Source organism: Echinococcus granulosus (assembly GCF_000524195.1).
Source record: "Echinococcus granulosus chromosome Unknown EG_S00019, whole genome shotgun sequence".
In the NCBI taxonomy this organism is placed as follows: Eukaryota; Metazoa; Platyhelminthes; class Cestoda; order Cyclophyllidea; family Taeniidae; genus Echinococcus; species Echinococcus granulosus.
Genome location: NW_020170399.1, coordinates 380,357 through 406,194, shown reverse-complemented (window position 1 = coordinate 406,194; position 25,838 = coordinate 380,357). Strand labels below are relative to the sequence as shown.

Here is a 25,838-nt window from a genome sequence, read left to right as displayed (position 1 = left end):
ACGCCCTGGACATTAGATTCACAACCGAGATTGCGATATCATGATAACACAGTTTATGTTCTGCACAAACTCAGCAATCTATGGGGAGGAAACATAATACTGTCGAGTTTTTTTCAGCCTTTCATGCGAGCACTAGACCATTCAATAATGGCTACATTTGTATTAATCATTTTCGGGAGGTAGAGTTGGAAATGCTTCTACGAGTGAGACCTAAACTGTTTCCAAATCTAATCAACTGGACTGTACAGAAAAGATTAAGCGGCTGCAATTTTTGCAGCTTGGCTCTGAATAGGCCAAACATATTTTAATGTGCCAATTTCGAGGAGACCCTCAAAATGCCTAAGGGGAAAATTACGCAAATTGCCGGTCCAAGACTGCCTCATCACAAGGAAGGCGCGAAGTGTTCCCGCGAGATTACAGGTTAGGTGTGCAGCGCACTCGTCAATTTATGCATCGTTATTCGCTGCTATGGTTACTGCGGCCTTTCAAGGATGAGGGAAATAATCGTCTTACCTCTTTTTCATTTATTAAAAAGAAGATTCGGATTACGAAGTGGCAAGTGGTAACCCGCGACTTAATTATAGTTACCAACCAGTTCTTCGGCTTGAAAGCTAGAAATCTAGGATGGATTTCAAAAATGGACGGGGAATTGCCAATTTAAACAAATTGTGTTAGGTCTCCTATTAGACCGCCAAATCAAGCCTCCAAATTCTGATGTGTCGAACGTATAACCGATGTGGCTTCCGAAAAATGCAAACTGAAAATATACAGAGTGTATAATTACATGTCAAACATCTTAAAAGGTGTTCTCGCCAGAAGCTGCTTTCTTCGAGTAAATTCATCGTGCTATCGTTGCCACCCTGAAGTGCTAAAGGAGACGCGATCTTACATTTTTTTTTGTGGCTTCGCCTTTAAAAGCAGAGTACTTTGACAAATTACATAGTTTCCTTTATTCGTTTTCTTTATCATATCTCAAAAAGTGAGATAACGACTTAAAATGGGTCCCAGTAACTAGTAGCATGGTTTAACTATCTTAACAATAACCTATCTGACCTCTTTGATAGCAAAGGAACCCGAACAACAAAGGTGAGATAATAAAATCTTAAACGGCCCTTTTTAGTTTACTGAGTTAATGCGAATCACTTATTTCGCCGCTATTGGTGTCATGACTGGCCTGGTGAAAATACTGAATGAGGAGGTGTACCTCTGAAGCCCAACTGCCAGAAGTCAATTTTATCGGGATGACGTGGTCTTAGCCCAGGGTCACTACATATTTACTAGCTTTGCGAACGCCTTCCATCATGTCATTATCAGACCTACTTATGGCACAGCTCAAGAGTGAACTGTTTAAGAACCAGAACTTATGCCTTAAAGGTTTACCCTGTGATAAATATCTTTGTGTTTTAGAGGTCAGCATGTCACAGGGAGAGTGATGGATCTCTCATGACAAATTAAAACTATTTTTCTGATAAATCAAGCTGTCCAAATTATGAATGGAATGAGCTTTCTGAACTTACACTTGACTGAAGCGCGGCAGGGCACCTCTTTGTAATAGAGATATTAGTAGCCATCAAAAGACAAGCCAAAATTAGTAACCGCCTTTTCCACAAAATAGAATGCGCACACACCATGGAAGGCAAAAACAGTTAAGGCATAATCGCCATTAACTAGGCCACCTCTTGACTCCTCTTCTTCATGCTGATACACTTCAAGAATAATTATTTTGGCGCTATCTGGCGTCAATTTGCAGACATTGTGGCAGCTTACCGAAAAGTGTAGTCAGTTATTCTAAAAATCCACACCTTATATGCAAAAATGCAACGATCACGGCGTCTTCATTTTTGTAAGTTAACGTTAAGAAATAATGCACCGTTTCTTTCACTACTTTGGGGTTATTTGCCCACCACCAGAGCCAAAGCCCCGTTTATCATTCAAATTATTAATGACGGTTAGAAGGCATCCACGACTCCCTTACACGACGACGTGGATAAAGAGGCATAATGTAGATATGGGCGTAACAATAGGGCTGGCCTCTGCATAATAGACCGAGGTAATTAGCTGATGAGTCGAAGGCTAGAATTTAACCTTCAGCCTCTCCTTAAGGGGTATAATTAGCTTCGCCTCCGCGGCAGATAAAACAGTGAATACTTGTAATCAAATTCCTAAAACCGCTTGTATCATATGAACTTAACACCCCTATTTTACTTATTTGTTGTAAGTGTAGTAAACAGTGATTTTTTTCCCTGCCACAAAAGATTCATTTAAGTTGGTGATTTTGATGAACGAAATTAGCTATTGAAATACCCCTGCGAGTGAATTAAGTAGTATTCGCTAAAAGTCAATATGGTAAATATCTCCAAAAAAATCACTTAATTTTCGGTAATTCTTGTGTCATGTAAAGCTGCTGAGGCAGTGTTCAAACAGTCTAATAATGTACATCCCAAATGTCACATTTTATAATTGAAAAAGGGGAATTTATTGCATCCGCCCATCATAAATGGTGCGATAACCACCAACAATGGTCAGTGTTTTGCGTGATTCGAGATTTTAGCCAGAATCAGGTGCATTTCTATGCCCTACTTTTATAGCAGCAAATAGAAATTGCTCAAGAGTGAGATTTGTCCGGAGCGCCCAGTGTCTGACACGGTTTTGTTTTTTGAATGCTTGTGGAAGCACCTGAGCCAGTTGTAATGATGCAGAAGTTGAGCAAATTGCCGCGCCATCACTTCCTGTTCCCTGAAAAGACAAGAAGTGTTTTTAATTTAATGCAAAATCAGAAATCAAGCGCTCCCACAACTCATTAGTCCTTATGCCATTATTCGTTGCCATGGCTACAATCGACGCCTAAGGTGAAGGGAAATCACGTCTCCTTTTAACAAGCCCTGTCAGATGTAAACAGTTTGTGATTCATAGCGCCACTGACACTTAAATGCAAACTCATTAACCATATAACTAAAACTGCCAGCTCACTGTAAGTGGCGCTGTAGAGGGAGGGTTGGATGACAGTCTCGGTGGCACCTGATTAGTTGACCTTCACTTTAAACAGAAGGTGGACGGTCAAACAGAGATGCGAATGAGTGGAATATGATAATGTTAGAATCAGGCAGTTCTTAGTTCCATACCAATTTAAATTTGGGAAGTTCCAACCATTTTTTTCCGTGCATAGTAGCAGAAGTCGTGTGAGAGCAGCCTCCAAAGAAGCAGTCCGTCGGGACGGCCGGAGATCGCCTCCGATCATACGATTCGTCAAACCATTAAATAAGCATTTTGTGGAGTACCTATGCAACACATTTTAGGCCTAGGTTATGTATCTCTTTCGCAATAAATGACAGAACTAAATCCCAGTCTTCCCGTGTTCTTCGACATACCGGCCTTTGTTGGAGGTCTCCAACTTCTTGGATCAACTTCCTTAATTCCTTCTGGATCTAAAACTCCTAATCTACGTATATCACCGATTGCTATATTCTTAACCAGGGGCATTTTAAATTTGCTACTTTGGTTGTTGACTGCAACAACTCAGTAAGGCTTCAGGGCGTTGGAATTTAACGAGGCTTCGTGAAGCGTCAATCAACTGGAAGAGTCGCATTCGGAAAAGTGCTAAAGTCCATAAATTTCCAGTAAACCTTATCAGGATGGTATATCAAAAGAACATCCGTTTCGTGCTGTATTAAAAACCTACCTTACTCTATTAAATATCCTTAAAAGTGCGTTTTAGACACCATTCCGTGCTACATGGCATTTAAAACTTGTCACTTGGGAAGTGAGGCTATTACGTCCCGACGGCATATCTGACAGACGTCGCAAAGTGGCCATTTATTCCATGAAAAGTGCTGATTTGCAGATCAAAATAAGTAGGCCATTTAGCACAAGGGTGATGGTCTGATTGAAGAGTTTTTCTATCCAACAGAGCCATAGGAACACTTGCAAACTTTGGATGGTATGACAGCAGGACCTACTGTGCCGAGCATTGGAACGAATTCATAACGCAACTTCAGCAGCGCCAGCAAATAATAAATGAAAATAAATTAACCTTTTCAGGTAGTCTCTCTAAACTGAGATATTTAAAGGAATAAATTAGGTTCTCGAAAATGGTCCAGCTTTGAATGTCGAAGGGGCCCTTGCATCGAGTCCTTCCAGTTACGAGTTCCCTCATTCCTATTTTGTTTTATAAATTATAAGTTATGCTATATTACTTGTATTATAGATGTGATTAGGTATTCTTTCAAAATTGCGGCCGAAACACTGTGGAGTAATATTTATCTCTCAAACTGTGTCGCATTTGCTGTTTTGTTGAATATGCCATCTGAAAGCAGCAAGCCATGGCGACCCTTCAGATCCAGATCCAGGTGTTTGTTTTAAATTAACATCACTCGCTACCGCTGCTTTTCCCCAACTCCTCAATGCAGATTCTGGAAAAAAATTGCAATCCACCAATTAAACTTAAAGTGGTATCTCAACTTCCATTCCCAAAGTGGCGCAGTTGCGCTGATAAAACAATGGGTGCGTTGAAAAGGTGGTTTTATGGCCCCTGAAATCGCGTTATTCATCGCAACTGCGCACATGCCCAACTGCGGTCACTGGATGGGGTGTAGGTCTAGTGTCTCAGCCCCCAGGGCGACAGGCAGCTCTCTCCCACGCCGCAAACAAGATTTTTACAATGTCCAGCAGCCTTCACCTTTTCCTCTCCTCTTGATCACCTCGTTGCATATCCGGCGGAAAAGGGTTGTGGTATTGAACTCTCCTGTTACGATGGCGTCGGTTTTAAGGGAAACTTTAACTTACCATCCATTGAAGCGGCTCTGGGTGAAGCAGGCTGTTGATGCGCATCTTCATAAGATAATAAACTATTATGGAAAGACGTTTAACACCGCTGCAAGGTCTTCATTTGAGGTTATTAAATATGAAGTTACTTGTTAATCTGACTATCGCTCATGTCGAAAGGTCGAAAAGGCTGTACGCAAATTCAGGTCACACCTCGATGATGAGTGACCTCAGGACGGTTTGGTCTGTGAGGTGAGCTGTTTCATTCGGCATTAATGACGACCTATCATTAACCACGGTATTCAAGCAAAGTGTGCATCTCATAAACATAAGATGAAAGGAAAGCGGGCGGGAAATCTGCCTAAAGCATATTTTGTAAATCGGTCCCTCCAGAAAGGTCTAAATCGCTTAATCTGGTACTGGATGGCGCTAATAATGGATGCAACATTCTGGTTACTGAGATAGTCTTCTTGTAAGAATCCACCATTTAGGCGTTAACTTCGCATCCACCAGCCACCGAAAACACCCAGATCCATTTTTGGAGGTAGCAAGATATAGCAAAGTTTTCGGTCCCATTTTACAGATTACGGTTATCGCATCTCTTCAAGTGAAGATGTTAATTCGTTTAGTCAAACTTAATCAAGGAAGGTCTTAAAAAGAGGGTCCGAAAAATGAGCTTTTGGTAAGCGAAACAGACGTCATATGCTCCATGGCGTTTTATAGACAATTTCCAACTGTTAAATAGCTCTCTTACTCCAAACTATCCGCATAATTAAGCTTCAGCTGTTTTTTTAAGGTGAACTGCTAATGAATTTTCTGAGTGTAAGCTAGTTGGGATTGTATTTAGGAAGGATTGTCTAGCCAAATCCTTTTGATTGTGGATGTACTTTACCGTCAAAGGGTTAAAGGACTTAACCGTAGTTTGGAAAAGTTTCTGTCTATCATTCAATACAACGGGAAAGCGGGGTTTTACATTCACAAGTATTAGAAGAGTACCTATTATTTGGAAGAAGATCGTGTGAAAAGTTGGAAGAACCTATTCACTACATCGAGCAAGGGAGTTTCGTACCGAACACACCATACCTTTCAATTTTGGGCAGAAGATACCCTCAAAGTAGAAGAGTTTCTGTCATCCCAACTTTAAGTAAAGTTTCTCAGTACAAATTAGGTGAGCAATCCAACACATCCCAGTGAATAGGCAACTGAAGTGAGGTCCGGTCTCCTCTGTTGGAGCCAAAAACTCATGACAAAAGGAATTCTTTTTTCATCTACCGGAGCGGACCCAATGAGGACTCACTACTAGTGGTAAAATCGAATGAATCTCTTACCAATGAGTGCCTCCTCCAGCACCAACCATCGCAACTGCTCGTGAAACCGCATAAACATCTTTCCCCAGCAGGCAGTTCATGGACGCTACGACAAGGCGCAAAAATGGACAACAATGATACAACTTGCAAAAAAGATTAATCATAAGTCGAACTAATCATCGTGCGACACCTCATAGTAACCATAGATGGAATCCACTTTTTTACGACACCTGCGAAGCTCGTGATTGTGATCATCAATTTAAAAACTCTACAAAGTTTAAGATTTTTGAAACGCTTATAGCCTAACCTAAAAGACTGCTGACATCCGACACCAACTGTGCTGGGTCACGATGCCTGAAATACTTAATCGCTTGCCTCCAAGTATGGAATGAATTTGTCCATAAAATACAATATACATGTGGAAAAATACAGATATCGTTGGTGTAAAGAGATGGGTCGGATGAGGGCGAGTGCCAGCAGCGACGGTTGCTTACTTTCGCAGTACCACACAAGCAACGCAGGTGCTGGCCAGAATGCAACAGATCAGACTGACACCGACAATGAGGAGGATGACGTGAGCCTTACTCATAGCAACTGGGGCGGACGTGAAGGTGTCTTTGAGACGCACTAACTTTTGCATAAATTGTCCTGCGCTGTAGCTATTGCTACGCACAAACATCGGGCGCTTTAATTGATTACGACCATGCTGATCGCTCTCGGGATCGACTACGAGTTTGGCTTCGCTGTGGAGCTGACGGCGGGAGCCCATGTCAACTGCACGAAGATAGACTACCTGCAAGGCTACACCTTTTACCAACCCTTCTGCCACCCATAATCGCCCGTCCTTGAAGAGGGTCACCTGATGTGGACGCAAGTTGGGGTCTGTGGAATCCACAGGCGGCTTTTCAAGCACTGACAGAACGGTAGTTCCATTTTCACCTTGATCGGGATCGTAGATGCGAATTTGAGTCCAAAATCCAGGCACAGGATCTGTTGAGCGATACCAGGGCATATTTCGGAGGAGCGCTTCGCTCTCTGAATCAAAGAATATTGGAGCGTTGTCGTTGACGTCCTCCAGGGTAAGCTTGACCTCATACGTGGCGGAGAGTCGAAAGGGACTGCCCAAGTCATAAAGGTAAACAAATAGCACTATTTCTGAAATCTCCTCCCTGTCTAAAAGAGGATAATCTTTCCCCTTGATGGAGACCTCACCAGACTCAGTTGATAAACGAAATTTGGGAATACGATCGTTGCTGGAGCCGTTACTGAAAGTTTTTACACTTCTTAGCTCAAAATGAACTGATCCATTTAATCCTTCATCGAAATCAAGAGCATCAAGTTTGAGGAGAGGTATCCAAGTGGGCAGGATGGGGGTTTGCATCAAGCCATCAAATTCTGGTAAAGAGTAGTACAATTGGGATAATGACGGTGCACAGTCGTTAATATCCTTCACGGTTATTACAATATCAACGCGAATCCGATTAGCGGGGTGATCACTATCGGAGGCGGAGAAACGACAACGCAATTCTGGAGTGACCTCACGATCAATCCCGTGAGGAATGGATAAGACTCCCGTTCTTGAATTTACATGCATACGTGCGCATTCAGGAGAGTTGCAGTCCTTTTTAAAATAAATCTCACCAACTCCATTCAGGGGTCTGAGAGTGTAGAAACCAATAATTGGGCTGGAGGATTCTTCGATAGAGAGGTGAACTTCCTTCTGAGGGAATCGGAATTGCTGTCCCGGCGGAGGCGCTAGACGAATATGAAGACTTAATTGACTGCTGCCACAAGTGACACGAACATCCTGGGCCTCGACACGGCTCCGTATAATGTCAAATTTCTGTGAGAAATTGTATGACTTGTTAACCTTCAATGTAAACGTGGGTTTACCCATAAGGAGACCGGCGTTTTCGAGGGCAAAATGTGAAAGAGCAGGATGCATAGAGCATGAAACCTTGGAAGTGCCACCTTCTGTCCAAATCAGTGCAACTAGCGTGTCCTTCTCCGCAGAATTGGGAAGCAGGATGGGTGCGTCGGAGCCACTGATTGCCTCTCCTCCAAGTGGTTTGATGAAAATCTTGCCAGGTTGTAATTCTGCCTCCTCACCGGTTATTTCAACAGCCACCTCTAAGGTTGACTGACGCGGTGGATTCCCGGCATCAGTAGCAGTCACAAAAACTTTCATTTTCTTCTCCGGGTAGTGAAGCAGACTTCTCGTAAGCAGTAACTTTCCATCAGTCACCTCGAAGTAGGTTGAATTTGTTAGGAAAGTAATTTCACCGTCCTTCCCAGCGTCTTTGTCCACTGCGTGAAATTTGGTTAGGGGAATTCTAGGCTGGCTATCTCGAGGGATGCTTAAATGGGTGCTGGATTGAATAAACCGTGGTTGGTGCTCGTTTTCGTTCTTAATATTTACGCAAATAGGCAGAATGGCTTCAGTAGAGCCTGAGTCTTCTGCAAAAAGGATCAGATGGTGGTGCTGGCACACTTCAAAGTCCACAGGTTTCTCAAGAACAAGGCGAAGGTCACAGGAAACTATTTCAGACTGACACGTGATGGAAAAGTGATTCCGACAGGAGGGAAAGCTCTCATCGACCAAACCGTAGCGCAGGACGGAACGTTCTGGTTCATCCAAATCGACAGCTTGTGGAAGCTGGAACGTGGCACCAACAGAGGTAAGTTCACTCAATGTAAGATTCCAAGAACCTTCCTCAAAGTAGGGCCAGTTGTCATTCAAGTCTTGCACGACAATGTGGACGTTTATCCAAGTCTCTAAGAGGTTGTCCCCACTGTGCACCACCATGCTCAACTCTACTTGACACTTCTGCGATGACGCAGCGGTAGAAATGACCACTTTGGCGTATTTAATTTCCTTAGGGGTTTTGATGCTGTCTGCGCGTTGCAGAGGCAGTGGGTTGAGCTTCCTCCGTGGGTGCACGCCACGACCACAGAGAGCTTCCCGATCCAGATGCCTAGTTGTGCGAAGATCCCCTGTAGTCTCGTTTAATGCAAAATCCCCCTTTTTACTGTACATGAGTTTGATGAAGAGGGGTTGCTTATTCTCACTTTGGATATTGGCATCACGAATGGGGTTCCCGATGTACGTCCCGGGTCCACACTCCTCTTGCACCACATAGTGCACCGATTTTGCCGAGGTGGAGGCTGCATTGCAGAATGCAAATGTGCAAACCGTGAGAATGATGAGTGACAGAAGCATTGACACAGAGTTGACGAAGTCGAGGGCGATCGGCTTTTTAAATAGCCCAACGAGTGTTTTGTTCGCCCTCTGATTGGCTGTGACTCACGTGGCTGAGTAGAGCCAATGCCCAATGGAGTGCGAGCGCATGTCCACCTCGCAGAGGCACGGGGTCTGCAAGCAGACTGATGTCTATTGTTCTGGACAAGTTGTAGCTTTTAAGCCAACCCAATATCTTCAAGACTTCCATGCGAATGCGCTAACCACTCCATCAGGACGATATGTCACTCTTAGGTGTGAAATATCCTAGTAGACTTCAGGTTTGATGGTTGTAAGGAGGTTTTAGTCTTAAAAAATAACGCAATAAGGTTTCTGCGTTAATACTGGTTAGTAATGTTAACAATACCAACGTCGAAACAACGGAGATGTAATTATTCCCAAATCATTCCAGTTTTTTGCAATCATTGTACGTAAAGAGCCAAGTGACTTTATTCACTTATCATAGAGATGGAAAAACACCCGCCACCAGATAAAATTGTATTTCATCAAAAATGTAAAGATGCGTACAAAGACAAGAACATAGAGTTTTGGTACCTATATCGACAAGGAGAAGTCATTTGAAAGGCAATGGTTCACAATGGTTGTGCGTTCAACCCTCAACTTTGTTTTGCTTTTCCTCTATTGCGGTTCGCCGCGACCGATACACAGGCTTTGGGGAACCACCCTTTAATGGGAGCTAAAATTTAAAAATTTTAAATGCTACTAACAAATAATAAGTAGCACGAGCGAGCTAAATACGATTGTCATTCGAGGGAAGGTAATTTTATAAAAACGATTAAATAAACGCTACAGCCTTAGTATTAAATGTTTAGAAAGGGCTCTAATTTGCCTGTAGTGGTTGAATTTGGCGAAGAATCTCAGGTGCAAAAGGTATAGGGGCAGGAATGCGAAGGAGAGAGGGGACACACTTACTCTTAGCGGAATGGCCATCGCCCTCCTCTGTTGCAGAAACTAGTTGACCATAGTACCACCCCCTGAAGCGAAGAAATGAGCATAGAGTGGAGTATTCCAAGGAGTCAGGAGGGAGAGAAAGAAGACTCACTTATGTGCTCGAGTGACGAGGACGGTGTGCCCGACAGCGACGGCCATGAGATTCTCCCCACTGCATGGCGGGCAGCAGCAGGTGCGCCAGCCGTACGATACAGCCAGCATACTACCTGAGTAGGCGCGCTCAATTCGGAAAGGAATGGCTGTCTTGCTCTTTAGGTTCTTCTGTTTTAGTTGCTCTATCTGCCCCAAAACCAAAAAAGCATTAAATTAGAAGGTGCCCGCAAATAAATAAGGAAAGGCGATGGAGCGTAGATGGAACTGTAACCCAACAAATACATATTGAATCGTGTAACCAAACCATAATACAAACATTCAATTAACCACACACATCGTTTTAACAGAAGTAAGGCCAACAGTTTTACGTAGTAACGTCTAGTTGCGCCAAAGTTGGCCAGCGCATCTCAATGATTGATTGAACAAACTCACAGTAAGATCGTAGGTTCCGCATCCTGGCTTCAAAGGCCACATATACCCGTCGCCTACCGGGTTCCCCCTCCAACTTAGCACCTTGAAAAGTGAGCAGAAAAGAGAAGCCTCAAAATATTCGCTGCTTACTAAGCAGGGTGAATAAAATAGCATAAATAGATTAAAAATAGAAACGGATGAGGTTGAAATGAAAGGAGGCAACATTCTATAAGGTGAACACAGAAACCTGTAGCAGATTCCGCTTCCATCCCAGATCATAGGGGTAGACCATTGGCTTAGGATTTGATTCACTACCTCGCCGATCAGACGCCTAAAGATTAAATTTTATATAGTGTTACGCCACGTCAAATTTACGAAACAATATACAGTACAAGCATACCTTCGTCATTATCCAATCTTCAATCACAGTTCTATTGCGTAAGATGCCCTTCATCTGGCAATAACCAAGTCCACCAACAGCCAAGATAACCCCGAATGCCAGACCAAGAGCAATTAGCAAAATAGCAATTTCGTAGAAGTTGAACAATATTCGGTAATCATAGCCAAATCTATACAAAGCGTACGACTAAAAAGAAGGATAAACGAGAAAATGTTGATTAACCTATTATCAAGTACAGACGACAGAATAGGCAGAACATACCCGTGTAAGAACAAAGTATATGCGATACGAGCACAGGCTGCAACAGTACAAGCATCCAATGGGTGCAGAAAGAACGAAGTGAAGAAAATAACCGTGATTTAGATGGCCAACACAGCCATTGATCCAAGGGCAATGATGATCCATTTTGAGAACACATCTCCCACAGGTATGACAATGATGCGATCGGGGCGGTTTGTATCCATCACAGACAGTACAGAACTGTAGAAACGCTTTATCTCTAGGATCGATCTAAAACAGAAGGCAGTTATTTTAGGAAATAGCTAAAGGAAGTGAAAAGTCCATTGAATATAAACTAACCGGTTGCCATCCAAATTTTACGAAGCCGGGACCTAACCAAGCAGCCAAGGCATAACTTCTTAAAATGTAGAATGATAAAAACACACAGAAAAAGGCGTTAGCTGTGGCGAAAATCTTCCGAAACGGTAAAAAAGTGGATATGACGACAGATAAACTAGCGAGAGTAAGGAAAATCACGAGACCCATCCCGAATATGGGGCCTGAGTGGAACAGACGCCGACACCTCGAGGAAAAACTTCTACATACGGAATCATTAAGAAGTAGAGGATCTGTCGGCATCGTTATACCCCACATCCGCAATTTACGAACACGACCTTTACGTGACGCGCGCTTCTTCTGCCCAGTAGTACTTCGGTAATTGTGAACACATATTCGCTTATTTAACAAATTCTTAAGTGGTACGAAAATGAAAGATTGTGTCAAAAAAAATTATATACCTCTTGAAAAGTGCATGCAGAACATTATTTATGATGTTTTGTGGCAAATGTAACGTTGATAGACAAATGCTACAAGAACCAAGCACCTGCTCAATAAATTTGCAACGTGTAGTAGGTTTTAAATGTAGAAAAAGTCGAAAATTGCTTAAATGTTTTTTACTGATTAATCACATCATTCCACCTAGCTTCACACCTTTAACCAGCCCAGGAACTAACCACTGTCCGACAAAGTTAGGAATTTGTCGGAGGACCTTGCAAGTAGGTGGGCCGCGCACATTATTCGTCTGTTTTCTTGTTTCTTGAAGGTGGACCTTGATTGTTACCCTTATTTACCTTATATCTGCATCCTTTTACTAGATCAATACGTGCCCGACTTTGTTTTTAGGGGTCGGCCTTAGGTTACTACTGTTGCAACACGACTTGTGCCCACTTAAATGTTTGGGGCTATTTTGAAACATCGTTGTTTTAGATGCAAGTAGACTCAGAAGATCGATTGCAGCGAAAGAAACGCCTTTTTGAGTTCTACGGTCCGAAATCTAAGGCTGATGAAGTAACTGAAATTCTTCCCGATCCAAAGAACATTGATTCTGTGGGCTTCGATCCAAGGGAGTACCTAAATGATCTCCTCCAAAAATGTGATCTGAACGATTTGTTGGCTAAAGAGACAGAAATATCTGAACAAATTCGTTCTCTTGACTCCGAAATGCAGACGCTTGTTTACGATAATTATAACAAGTTCATAAATGCCACACACACAATCAAAATGGTAAATTGTGCTACCTTTTTCCTGAGCAGCTAACTCCTTATTAGATGAAGTCTAACTTTAAATTCATTGAAGATGAAATGAACTCCCTTGCTGAGAGCATGGTTGAGATACAACTTTATTCTAGTGAGATCGACCAAGAAATTCGTGAGTCAAGCACAGCCATCAGGAAACTGGTAACAACAGCTGAAAATTTGCGGAGGGTCAGTAAAGATATTTCCTTTTCTTTACCATATCCCCGTTTAGCTAGGGTACTTGTCTTCACTGCCGTCAAAGATTAGAGAGTTCATGAAAAAGGAGGATTGGACCAAAGCGGTAGACGCCTATATTAAAGCGAGTGGATTTTTCGAGAAACATCGCAACATTCCATCTTTTAAAGGCATAGATAAGGAATGCACAGAGCTGATCAGTGAAGTTGTCAAAGAGGTGGAGTCTCGTCTACTTTCGGCGGTAAAAGAGTTTTTAGCTCAATTCTAATGCATACCTTCTTTTAACTCCACTCCTATTGATAAAGGTATATGTCAAAATAGACCCTCGCATACGGTATATATTATTTACGAATAGATATGCAAATTCTATGCCTTGATCTACGCATGAATGCTTCAGGCGATAGCGCTGTTTTGGTATATCGGTACATATGACCAGTTAAAATTTTATTTTTTTTGTTTTGAATAGTGGAAAGTTACTTGTATAGAACAATTTTTCTTCAATTCAGGAGGATTCGCAGACTTTAACCACGTCAATTGAGGTTCTGATGCAACTCGGACAGCCCATGTCAGAATTGTCAAAAAAGTTTATTCAAGTGTAAGCAATTAATATTAGACTTCTATGCTTCCTTTGTCGCAGAGCTTCACACTGCATCGACTCGCTGTTTGAGAAATTGGATTCCCCGCAAGATGTGGAAAGTGTAGAGTCGTCTGTGCCTGTAAGGCGTTCACACCTCTCATCATGCTTTTTTGTCTTATATTTTCTGACGTGTCGGCTCCTTAGGATGGATAGCAGTTGTTATTAGGTTTATAACTAATTTATTGGTCCCACTACAAAAACTGGGGACTCTCGCATGCTCGTATCGCGTGTTCTCAGGAATAAAACTTGGTGTGTAAGGGAGTATGTGGTAACTCTGGGATGGCCATAAGTTGAGACAAGTACTGGTTTCCGCTACAACGTTGCACACTTGGTGATGAAATTTATGGCATGAATCAAATGAGATGAATTAGTCTAGCCTCATCAACAGTGTCAAATAGCTTATTTGATTCACATCTGAGAAAAGTTCTTTATGCATACTAGGGATGGCAGAAAGGGTGGGGTTTGAGCATGTGTAATACCGTAGGTGAGGCTCCCTTCCCGAGTTCAAGCTGAGGAAATCATTCTCACATAGTGCACATTATCGCGTTATCACTCCTCCAATTTGCCCAAGACGCATTCCATTGAGGTTCCCGTAACCATGTTGAATTTAACGATTACCTCATTTTCCTTGTACGTATGCATTAACCAAAATGGTTTGATTTCAAGTTTCTTTATTCCCCTCTGTAGGACCTTTTGAATTTTGCAAATGCAGCGGCGGATACGATTTCCGAAGGGGCACTATCCTACGTCTTTGCCTATTCAAGCCGCTTTCTTAGCAACGCAACTCTGTCATCGAGGTTTGTCCTCATCCACGAGTAGGGTTGGTTGAATGCACAGTCGTTCAAAAGAGTTGTAAATTAGTAATAGTAATTGGTACTCTTTTTGGCAATTTTGTTCCCCTTCCTTTTTCCTTTGCTCCTGTTGTTTGAAGCACAATTGTCTTTTACTGAGCGAAACTCATGTCGACTCGCTCAATTAAAAGTTTCCGGTTTTCCTTTTTTTAATTACTGGAATAAACGCTGTTTCCTACTTGAATTGTTTCGCCGCCTGATTTCGTGTCCTACCCTCAATGTGCGTTTGGTCTAGCAAGACTAAGCTGCCGCCTTGCGATACAGAACCTTGACAGTGACAGAGCGAAAGTCTTATCTCCTCCTTTTCCTCCCTCCTCCAGGGATAGTCATTCAGAAGATAACCTCGAGACTCCTCTTTTTGAGTTTCTCCAAAGTTTGACCCAGAAGTTCATTGCCCTGATTGACAAGAAGATGCAAGACGGAGTGAGTTCGATGTTTAGTTTCTAAGTTGAAATACTGTACGTTCCATTCACTAACTGGTATGTTTTAATAGGACATGGTCTTATTCCAGTTGTTCTACTCGCTTAAATTCCTATTTATAATTTTGCTCCGTAAGTCTTATAAGCCGATGAGCTTATACTGAAAGGAATTTATGAATATGCTAGTAATCAACTGCATTCCTAGTTGTAAGAGCAAAAGCCGAGGCCTTCCTGCATTATTTATCCATATTTAACTTGTTAAGGTTCAGTCCACTGAGATAAGTCTGCTGGTGCGAGCTCTGGAGCGCCTCTATGCGCGACTAGTGGGTTTCGGACGTAGCGTTCTGGAAGTTGTCGTGCCACCGAACGAGTCTTCCTCCCAAGCGGCCAACAACTTCAAGCGAAGTCTCGATGAGGCCTCCCTGAACATGGTATTGGCTGTGGCCGCGAGGTGTTGTCGTGAGAAACAGTTTGCCTGTCTTAAGCTGCAGACTGCCGACTGCCTGACTGACATCAGGCATTACCTCGTCACGAATGTCTGCTCCAAACCAACGAACAAGTATTTATTCGAGAACTCTTATTATATGTTGAATGCTAGAGGCAGATAAACCTCTGGTGGTATTATGAGGGGGTGGTAATGCAAGGGCCAAGAGGTAGATTTCAGTGGTTTGTTTAATAATTGGATATCTGGATAGTTTCGCCCATTACCTTTGAGGTATGATTGAGTTCGTTGTTCATGAGTTGGCTCTAAGAAAGTTTCTTATCAAATGAACCGGATGATGTGCTGTCTTTAATGTAAGCTAAGTAATCTGACATCCCTCCGGTAATAAGTGCCTCATTCTGGTGCAGACAGGGGGACTCAGCTATTACTACGAAAGCGATGGTTGGTGGATTTCTTTCATCGAATGTTACTAATAATTCTCGCTTTTCTTGCCTTATTGCCCCATTTACCCTTGTTGGTTTTAGACGTGTATTGATGAATTGAATATTCAGATATTTGACTCACAGCCTCACCCTGTTCACCATTTAATTTATTAATTCTAGTGAAAATGAGGGTGACAGGAAGACGCTCACAGAGATCTACAATGAAATGAGCCGAATTTTGGCGACTAACCTTCGTGACTGCCTCGAGGAGTTGGAGGTAGATTTGCGTTACAGTTTGACAGTTCTCTTATTCTCTCGATTGAGTTAATTTACTTCGTTAAAATTCCTCTTCACTCAGCCCTTCTTATCAAGCGATAATACCTTTGCTCATCTCCAACTTTTCCGCGCTACCTTCTGTTTGGACTACATCCGAGAGGATATTGTCACTGCCTACCTCCGTTTCCTCATCCAATTTTGCAAGGAGCTTTCAAAGGTGTGGTGTGCACAATTACTGTATCACCCGATAGTTTAACACCATTAGAACTTAAATTACCGCTTGAATCAGTGAAACCGAGTAAACGGCTACTGCCAAATCAAGCGCCTTATTCCACTCTTACATCTGAATGTTTATACTTGATATTTTATGGTATTTTTTATGCAGTGTACGCCCTCCAGTATTCCAGGAAGCATAATTTTACTGATGGGAAAACTTTGTCTCGACTGGGCCAATTCCGGTACCATCGGTCATTTGCTAAGCATGGCCGATGACTTTCTTCTCATTGGTCTCCCAAAATGTAAGCCAATACCACGCATTTTGATTCTACGTCGTATACTTTTTTTAGTACTCTCCCATTATTTCACACTTCCTTGTCATCTTTCTGATTAAAAACTTCTGATGACTCAAACTCCTTAATGGGCACATAGTTGTAAACTGTGTGAAGAAACTACCGTGATTATATTCACCTGAGACATATGTGGGTGTAAGATTTACCTGTAAGAGGAAATCTATTTCCTTACGTTAAAGTCATGCCTAGAATCCCTTGTGATCCTAATGCCATTTTTTGAAAACCAAGTACGATTCTCCATGAGCGAGTTTCTAGGGCCATGGAAGTGTCATCACTACTGTCGACTTTGCAGAGAATAGATTACAACCATTGGAAATGGACCTTTTAGCTAACTCCCTCTCCCATTGCTTCGCATTGTAGCCTCGGCCTCAGTTCAGTCACACCAGCAGGCCATTCAACAGATGCTGGCGACTCGGCAGCAACCTCTAACTCCGCCGGGTCCACTGGCAGAGGAGTTTCGCACCACGGCCACGCGTCTCCTGACCACCTTCGCCAAGTTCGAGGGTGCTCAGCTTGCACACATGATGCGTAAGTCCGTCGAGGCCCGCGATTGGCTGCGTTGTCTCGAACCGCGTACCGTCCGCTCCGTGATTCGACGCATCCTCGAAGATCTCGCTAACATCGACTTCCAGGTGCGTGTCCGTCTCCACTCTCACCATCTTTTTACGTTATTCTGGTGAAAATCAACTTACTTGCGTAAAAGGTGAGTCAGTTGCTTCCACCTTCGACGACCGGACGTGGTCGGGTAGGAAAGGAGGGTGGACGTGGATCGGTGGAGGGTCGGTACTCCTGGCGCTCCTCGATGTCTCATCTTCGTGGACAGACGGTGGGAGGTCTGGCTGCGCTTCCCACTACTGCTGCTGGCGCCTTGGGCTCCTCACAGCAGCACGGCGCTATTACCTCGCCGGCGTATGATCCAGCGTTGGCTAGTCAACTTCGACGTCTCTTTCATCAACGTGTGAACGTGTTTGCTCCTGTCAAACCGACACGCGAGTCCATCCTCTTTGGAGTGGTCAAGATTGGTCTTAAAGTGAGTCAGTCCACTGTAAAGGTCTTACTGCTGTTTCAAAGAACTCTAGGGAACTAGGTTTAGCCTCAATAGCGAAAGTGATTTGCTTAGCTGTGGGAGATGGTGTGATTTGACTTTACTTATACAGGAGTGAAAGAAGTCAAAATTAGGTGACGGGCCCAAAAATAGCTTTTTGAATGGAAGATATCGAATTTGTGTCACTTGTCAACTCACAAAATCTCCCTTTTTCGTGGCTGACAACCTATGCTTATTATTATTGCTTGATGTCCTTTGATCTCCTTATCGGTTGAATTATCAGGCCTTCAGTGAGTGCGCAAGAACGCGGACATTCGGGAAATTCGGCCTCCAGCAAATTCAAGTCGACTGCCACTACTTGCACATCCACCTCTGGCGATTCGTCAGTGATGAGAGGTAGGTTCCCAGATGTTCCTTTTCCGAAACGTTCGTAAACAAATAATCTCATATGTAGGGCTAGTTTTCGAACGGCGAGTTTAAATGTTTTTTTGGCGGGGCTTTTAGGGAAGTGCAGAATGTGCTCGATGACGTGATGTACAGTGTCATGCAACGCTGCGTAGAGCCACAATTGATGGACGATAGCGTGAGCCTTTGTTCGTCCTTTTAGTCAATTTTTGTCACAAGGTGCTGTAATTTCCTTCCTTTCGAATCTTCAGATCGTTGACGCTATCTGTGACACCTCCCGAGGGGGCAATACTTCCTCCAAGTGATATCCCCCACTCTCTTGTACCTTCTTTCGTCTTGTGTGTTTTGTATTTTGCTGTGACCTGTTGATTTCCTTCTTTTTTTTCAAATTAAACTCTATTGCTTCAAATGACTTGCCATTTTTTACTGCCTGAGAAGCGGTGAGGAGACTATAACAATTTTCCTATCCCAGTTGGATTTCGAGTACGGACTTAAGCCGCGTTCTCTGGCCTTTCAAGAGTACTTGGAGCACCGCCTCGATCTCAGTCATTTTGATGTTGACTACTCAATCAAGTTCGAGGAAAATTATCGTGGACCGACGGCAGATATCGCGTTAGACACAATCGAGTCGCGCTAGTACGTGTTTCATCAGGTTGGATTGAGGAACATTTGTTGAATTACTGGTGTTGCCTGCTGTTGTTCAAGTTATTGGTGGTGTTAGGGGCGTCATTTGAGTCCCACATTTTGGGGCCACTTTGCACTCAAGTTAGTGTCATTTATTGGCCTAGAGAATCCCTTGAACTCGAACTTGTGGGGATCACATCCCATCTACTAAGAAGCCGGGTGCTCCATTATGTGATAGGTTGCGCCACTTGGCTCAGGTGCGTACTTCAAAGCTATCGTAATTTAATGATTCTCAGGAAGAAAACAGTGGCGTTTTCAGCAAAATTAATGGGTCGTAATTAATGGAAGGAGTAAATATCAGGCGGAGTGGCGTCTGTCATTGCTTCTGTGAATCTCACAACGGATTTTTCTTCCCATTTCAATAGCCTTCTTTCGGCTAACTGTGATGGCAGCCTGCTGCTTTACGACACACAGGCCCCCACCGAGACTAACAGCGGCAGTCCTTCGTTGGTGTTTCCCGTCCTCGCTCACCTCACCTCTGTGCCGCCCACCCTCCTCTCCTCACAGCACAATCCCTCTGGCACTGGAGATGGTAGGCTGAGTCAGTCCGTGTGCCTCCAGTGGAACCACGTGGACACGGGCTGCTTCTTCAGTGTCTCCGTTGATAACACACTCAAGGTTTGGGACACTAATACGGCTGAGGTGAGCTTGTCGCCGCGTCTGAGTCAGGCTGGGTGATTCGCTGATCAAACTCGTGTATGGTTTCGTATATTTGGATGCAGAATTTTTCCCATGGAAGGTAGAAGGATCGAATGTGTTTATTTATGCTTGACATACTCTAATTCTTAATTCGAGTCATTGGATAGCAATTGAATAGCATTGGATGTTTGAGTGCCTGAGACTTGATCTTTTTGAACTATTCCGTAGAATAAATTATCATTATAGCTGTTTTAGTACGAAAAGGGGACTTTACTTTCTCCTCTTCCTCCCCCTTTTTGATATTCTGCACTTTTCAAAACGGATTGACAATGTTCAACAAATATCAGCCTCGACATAACTCAAACACCCAAGCAAATCGCAATTCCATAGTTCTTTGCTATCTTTAAAGCTTATGAACATGTTCTTGTGTCTACACCACCCATTCTTGTCTGCTGAGTTACCTTGCTTTAAGATGTGGAATCGACTCTTGAATCAGATTAAATTAGCATCGTAGTAGGCTGTATCCACTAACTTGAACGAAGGCTTGGATAAAGGACATTATTGTGCACTCCTCTAATGTGTACTATGAATGCCTTTAGAGATGAATGATTTGCGTACATTAGCAATTATATCAGAAATAGATTATATCACTTATTGGCATGCGAAATTCATCATGTTCCACCTTACTGATCCATGGTTGTGGCAGTGCGTGGAGGTAATCGCCACACCGGAGTCGATGACGTGGGCGGCGCTATCGCCGTGCGCGAGGGAGCACAATCTCATTGCAGTGTCGCTACGGCGGTGCTACGATCGCCACCTTGTTTGCATTGATCCCCTCGTCGGCGCACCGTGCCTCAGCCTCTTGGGCGCCCACACCGCCCCCCTCATCACCCAGGTCCTCTGGTCGGCTCGCAACTCCTTCATCCTCTTCACCGCAGGGTCTGCCATTTACCTCTTTTTTTTCTGGGGGGCTCCACACGTCACTTGACCAACTGCCCTCACTATCTTCTGCTGATCGCTTTGACATTCAGGCCGCTTTGTTGCGAAGTCTACCCCTAGATAAGCTTAGTAATAACATTTCTACTACCAGCCTTTCATCGCGCATTTCTTTAATTAAGTACATAAAAGTGAACAAAAAGGAGGTGTTAATAAGTGCTTCCTCACCCGCTCATCAGTCTTTTTTGTTGATTTTAGTGAGGATGGGAGAATCATCTTTTGGGATATCCGTGTACCACTGAAGCCTGTTGCTACGTTGAACAATAAATACAGGGATAAAGAGCCGCTATATTTGCACGACGGTGAGCGATTGTCCAATTTGCATACAGTATTTCCACCGTCTTAGGCTGAGGGCAGAAAAAGCAGCCTGAACACCGAATTTCCGTTTAGCGTGTTTTTCACCAAGGTGCCTCGGTGGGGTAGTGACCGCAACAGCACAATTTTTTGCCTTTCTCATACGGCAACATTTTCTTTCATTTCACTTTTTTTTTCCAGTCTAACTTTGGCCTCACCTTCGACACGAATTGAAACTGGTAGCGCTAAATCCTGGGGACTGCGGTTTATTGCAGCTTTGATATTAAGTACATCAAATATAATCGCATTCAAATGAAATAAATGCCCAAAACATGTTTATTTAGCTGTAGCGCACAACGGTGGAGTGAAGGGCATGGCAAATAGTCCCGATGGCCTTCACCTCTACTCGTGGGGCGGCACGGGAGCTCGGGGTGGCTCATGTCTACGTGTGTGGGGCCTCGAGGTGGATGGAGGGGCGCCCTGCTCGAGCGCTGCCGCACAGCCACGCGTCGCCACTGCCGCCCTAGATCGCGCTGTCAGCATTGGTGCTGGCGCCGGCGTCAGCGATCTTCACTGCAGCGACATTAGCTCACCGCGGTGCGTTCGTCTCGCGGTGACCGACGGTGATATCGGCCCCCGTTTCCATGCCTGGGGTGCAGAGGGCGCGCTCGTTTTCGTGCCGACCGATCAGACTCTCCTTGTCACTTCTGTCGACAGGCGTTCATATCATCACGACTCTAGTGTGCTCTCTCAATGGACTATTAAACGGCATTTCTCCAGGGTACTGTAGCACCTGCTTCACCTTTGGGGACTTTATAGTGCTTTGGAATAACTGTATTTGTAAATTGGGACGCTAGCAGCGGCCAGCGTAGAGATTGTTTCTCATACTACTGATTACGTTCTGTTCTAGAATGCTATGTGCTATGCATCCGCCCCTTCTCTAATTGCATAGGGTCAGTGTTTGACTGAGTGGATATGCTGGAGGTTTCGGGCGCTTAAACTTTTGAATACTCTGGGCCTCATTCATCATTCATTTTCCTTATTTTTGTATCATTTGTTTGCTTCACCAATTCATTTTTGTGTAATGAATCGATTCATTAAAGCGGAGAAATCTACAAATCTTCGACCTATGTCGATATACCGACGAATATTCGGCTGATTAACCGTTTCATGGCTTTTAACTTCGGGTTGTCATTGGGGTTTGTGTACTTTTATGTGTAGGTTGGGGGAAGGAAGGAGGGCTCGAGCGTGTCCTTTTCTGATACCGGTTTCCAACTTAGCGCTTTTTGATTTTTTTTCCCAATCCTTTCACCTTTTCAAACACTCCTAGTTTTGTTTAGCACGGCACTCCATTACTAATTGCTCTTATTATTTATTTTTCGTACGATCTACTCCCTTAGATGGCTTTTTAGATGGGGAGAGCTGACAGTGACAGCATTGGTCAAACAGCTGCAAATTCTAATACCTCACGAAGCTTGACTTCTTTCATTTTACAGATGACGGCCTGTGCTTGGAATCGAAAACGTCTGGAACTTTACACGGCGGGAATTGACAATAACCTCCACACTTGGCCACTCTTCCGTACTACATCTGCTGACAAAAATTCAGTAGATGAGTGACGAGTGTCCTTCAAAAGACAATACCTAGTGGAGACCCCTGGAATTAGTACAATCTGTGCAAAAGACATACAATTTTCACGTAGCTGGTTGATTGCTATAAAACTAGTGGATAGGCAACTTTCAGACTACTTGGTACTAGGTTTCACTCAAACTCATCACATGGTATCAAGCAAAGTTTTTTGTCATGCGTGGTCTTCCTTTTGTGAAATATTTGGTGAAGTTGGGCAAAGGAGTCAGCAGGTCGTTTGAATTGCCTGAGCTAGTGGGGGATAGATTCTGACCGGTCCATGGATCCCAAGGACTTGGCTCACACAGTCATGTCTCGGCGGCGAGTGTTTCTCCTCTGCATTTGACTGAATTTACGGAATGACAGCTACTAAATGAAGTTGTACTTTGAAATCTGTAAGTTCAGAAAGCAGTTGCGCCTTCCGGTTTATGTGACACCCTATTCGTTTGTTTAACATGACTTCTAATGAGAGGGAACGTAAAAGTGCCTCATCCAGAGATTAGCGTGCTTAGTTGACCACATGGCTCTATTCATCACAGAAGTGCTTGGGATTCCAGATTCACTTGGCAGACATCTCAGGAGCCACAGCTGCTCCACAAGATTTGTTCTCCCTTCAGGACCTTCGTATTTCCAGTCTTGCATGGTTTCGATACGTTAACCATTGAACAGACAATTGTAGTCATCTTCCCGTCTTACTATGCGTTTCCTTCATTCAACGAAATTCCATATTTGGAATTATTTTCCCGAAGGAGTCAGAGGTCCTCCCCTACCGCAAATGGTCGACGACAACTGGCGTCAGCCACCTCTCCACTGTGCTCCATCGGCCGAAAAATACAAAGATGTTTCATGACATTCATAACTATTTTTTCCCCCAAAACCGTACAGGCGGGCGGACAGAAGGGATTTACGTCTAAGTTGGTAACTTCAATTAACTCGGCCCGTTAAATTTCATTAGGGTTTTGCCAGTTAATTTCGAATTCGTTCCTGGACTCCTAGATCTCACGCAGCCTCCCTTGTCTCCCCTAATGCGATTCCCATTAAAGATTTCGAATGGGTTGTAGTGGATATCTCCCTTTGATCATGAAAATGACGTTTTAGTATTAATTGAAGAAGTGGATTTGGGTAATTATGAATGTTTAACTGTATTCGTTGTTGTTGTTGAGACAGAGGGCTTGTATTTTGAAAACTACAGAGGTACAACAAATGGCTTTGGAGCGGGGCCTGTAATCATTCCTAGCAATAAAATGGGAAAGTTATTTTATTGACACAAACGCACACACATTTGAAGTTATGAAAAGCGGCGCTGTAAATCTACTTGCAACTGTAGATTTGGCAGGCTGTACAGATGAGCGCTTGCATGTGCCTTCCTGATCGTATGTGGATGCGCATAACAGGAGGTGAAAGTCAAGTCACTATTGAGGCGCGAATAGCTTATCGGGCCGGATTTGGTCTGTACAGAGAGTTGGGAAGGGATTAGCAGCAATCGCAAATTTACTGGTAGGACGAGGAGGGTACAAGCACCGCACTGGTTTGGTGCCACGCCCCGGTGGAGCAGATGGCGTCACGTTCCGAGGTGGTGGGGTTGTTATCCTGATCGAAGAAGCGCTTGAAAGTGAAATCGGGAAAGGCGTGTGGCGCGCTAGTTAGTCCGAATGTACCTCCTCCGCCTCCAGCCCCGCCACAGCTGCTCTGAGAGCTTGCTTGGTCATCGCCACCTGCCTCTTCATCCACCGCATCGAAGTTAGACGTATCCAGCTCGTTCAGAATCTGCCAATGCACAGCATATTCCATAGTAGTTAGAAACTCATAACGGGTGCTTGTGATGAGGATTCTTTGGGAAAAATCTAAAAACTTAAGAATGTTCATTCCTGACATCTCATTCAGAATCTGCTACTAGAACGCGAATCCAACTAAATGAGCAAATAAATACGCTATGGATGGATGAAGGGCCTCAAACTGATTCGACTTTGGCTTTCCATTCAGGTCTATACAATTACGTAAACAGATCAAAGGCCAGTTGGGCTTTCCGTTACCGTTTTCTCATTTCAAGACTTATCCCCTACCTCTTCGGACCATCTATTAGCAATCCAAAATCGACTGTGAAGGAGTACAAGAGCCAATGTCTAAAAGTCATTCCTCCAATCTTTCAAAAAATCCAACCAACGCAAACGGAACTATAAGGAGCTCAAATTAATCTTAAAGCTAAGTAGAATATCACTTACAGTTGGGATATAGGGAGGTGTTTGGGTGGGCAACTTGTCCCAGTCGACCGAATCAAAGAAGGCGTGCTGCTTCATGAGACGCGGATCGGCCAGCCGGTCCTCCGGATCGCAGAGAAGTTTACGAATGAGATCAGCCGCATCAGAGGCCAGTCTCGGCTCCCCTGGGATTCGTAAGTGGCGCTGCCACTGGATCACTCGCAGTTGGGTGTCCAACGCCGTCTGAGCCACAAATGGTGGTCGACCAACTAGCATTTCATAGAGGATTACGCCCACCGACCACCAGTCACAGGCACGATTGTATTCTGCGGGGGAGTTTAATAACATTCATTGCATTACTGTCTAAAGCTCGATCATTCACCCACCCTTATTAATCAGTTCCCAGACGGGCATGACATTTAAGATAGAGCCTGACTGTTCATACTCGCCCCCGCAGAAGTGACGCAGATCAGAGGCATTAACAGTCCACGAAAGCAAAAAAATCCTTCCAAGTACACCCTTGCCGCCTTGTGATACTGAATGGATATAATTTCAGTACACCTTTGCTCTCATAGGATTGGATATTTACTTTTCTGCCTAAATTGTTTTGCAAAGTTCACAGATGAAAAAGAAACAATGGCTTTCATGCGTAGTAACAAAAGTGTGCGTACAAGTGACGAATGAAGTTGAATTTCTTCCACGTGGCGAGTCACCAGATTATCTCCTTTGGGACCAAGGGAGTGACAACTGATTCGCGGCGCGGTGTGTATGTCGAAGTGGGAAATTGATGGATTCTAGCCACCCAAAAATGCAGCTTGTTATGCCTTTTTCGTCCAATTTTGATTTCTGTTTCGTCGTAAAAGCCGACGGTTAAGGTGAAGTCATCATTAAAGCATCCTGCGGACAGGACACATGTGAACAAACGCCGTGTATGGGTGATGCCCCGACTTCCTAGACCAAGTCTGCGCGTCACACATGCCTGACGCACTTAGCCAGAACGAAAAGATGTAGACCAGAGGGGAAAACAGAGTGAAGGACGTTGATTTGCCGTCCTGACACAATGAGACATCTGGGCTGTGGTGGTAAATTTGCCTGAGACAGAACCTAGCAGCGAACGCGCTAAAAAAGGTAAATCCTGAACAATTCCTCATCCGATCGGTTACCT

The 25,838-nt window shown here is 43.8% G+C and overlaps 5 protein-coding genes across 5 annotated transcripts in view; 1 reads left to right on the top strand and 4 right to left on the bottom strand. All coding sequences in view use genetic code 11, as the record gives it.

The window, feature by feature from the left end:
* EGR_03580 (hypothetical protein) overlaps positions 1-3,291 on the bottom strand; it is a gene marked incomplete at both ends in the record, with an annotated part of 7,807 nt that extends 4,516 nt beyond the window's left edge. The window contains 3 exons of the mRNA XM_024492829.1: positions 890-960; positions 2,581-2,736; positions 3,253-3,291. Of these exons, the coding sequence (XP_024352712.1) occupies positions 890-960; positions 2,581-2,736; positions 3,253-3,291 (266 nt within the window). The remainder of the gene's footprint in view (positions 1-889; positions 961-2,580; positions 2,737-3,252) is intronic.
* A 3,267-nt stretch (positions 3,292-6,558) lies between these two features.
* Positions 6,559-9,288, bottom strand: EGR_03579 (Protocadherin Fat 4; the record flags this gene model as incomplete). Its single annotated transcript, XM_024492828.1, has 1 exon — positions 6,559-9,288. The coding sequence occupies one exon, from the start codon at positions 9,286-9,288 to the stop codon at positions 6,559-6,561; it is 2,730 nt and encodes a 909-aa protein (XP_024352711.1).
* A 635-nt stretch (positions 9,289-9,923) lies between these two features.
* Positions 9,924-12,055, bottom strand: EGR_03578 (putative palmitoyltransferase ZDHHC6; the record flags this gene model as incomplete). Its single annotated transcript, XM_024492827.1, has 7 exons — positions 9,924-10,003; positions 10,240-10,301; positions 10,370-10,557; positions 11,030-11,113; positions 11,183-11,368; positions 11,444-11,692; positions 11,762-12,055. The coding sequence occupies 7 exons, from the start codon at positions 12,053-12,055 to the stop codon at positions 9,924-9,926; spliced, it is 1,143 nt and encodes a 380-aa protein (XP_024352710.1).
* A 176-nt stretch (positions 12,056-12,231) lies between these two features.
* Positions 12,232-22,468, top strand: EGR_03577 (Protein fat-free; the record flags this gene model as incomplete). Its single annotated transcript, XM_024492826.1, has 23 exons — positions 12,232-12,309; positions 12,668-12,964; positions 13,009-13,164; positions 13,208-13,411; positions 13,677-13,765; positions 13,808-13,886; positions 14,495-14,604; positions 14,979-15,081; positions 15,341-15,636; positions 16,122-16,218; positions 16,300-16,434; positions 16,603-16,735; positions 17,147-17,418; positions 17,490-17,816; positions 18,115-18,227; positions 18,336-18,414; positions 18,488-18,537; positions 18,672-18,872; positions 19,286-19,562; positions 20,266-20,498; positions 20,754-20,857; positions 21,194-21,630; positions 22,346-22,468. The coding sequence occupies 23 exons, from the start codon at positions 12,232-12,234 to the stop codon at positions 22,466-22,468; spliced, it is 3,993 nt and encodes a 1,330-aa protein (XP_024352709.1).
* Positions 22,469-23,966: 1,498 nt separating this feature from the next.
* The window catches only part of EGR_03576 (Serine/threonine-protein kinase LATS2), a gene marked incomplete at both ends in the record, with an annotated part of 11,140 nt that continues 9,268 nt past the window's right edge, over positions 23,967-25,838 (bottom strand). Inside the window, 2 exons of the mRNA XM_024492825.1 lie at positions 23,967-24,242; positions 24,698-24,999. Coding sequence (XP_024352708.1) covers positions 23,967-24,242; positions 24,698-24,999 — 578 coding nt within the window. The remainder of the gene's footprint in view (positions 24,243-24,697; positions 25,000-25,838) is intronic.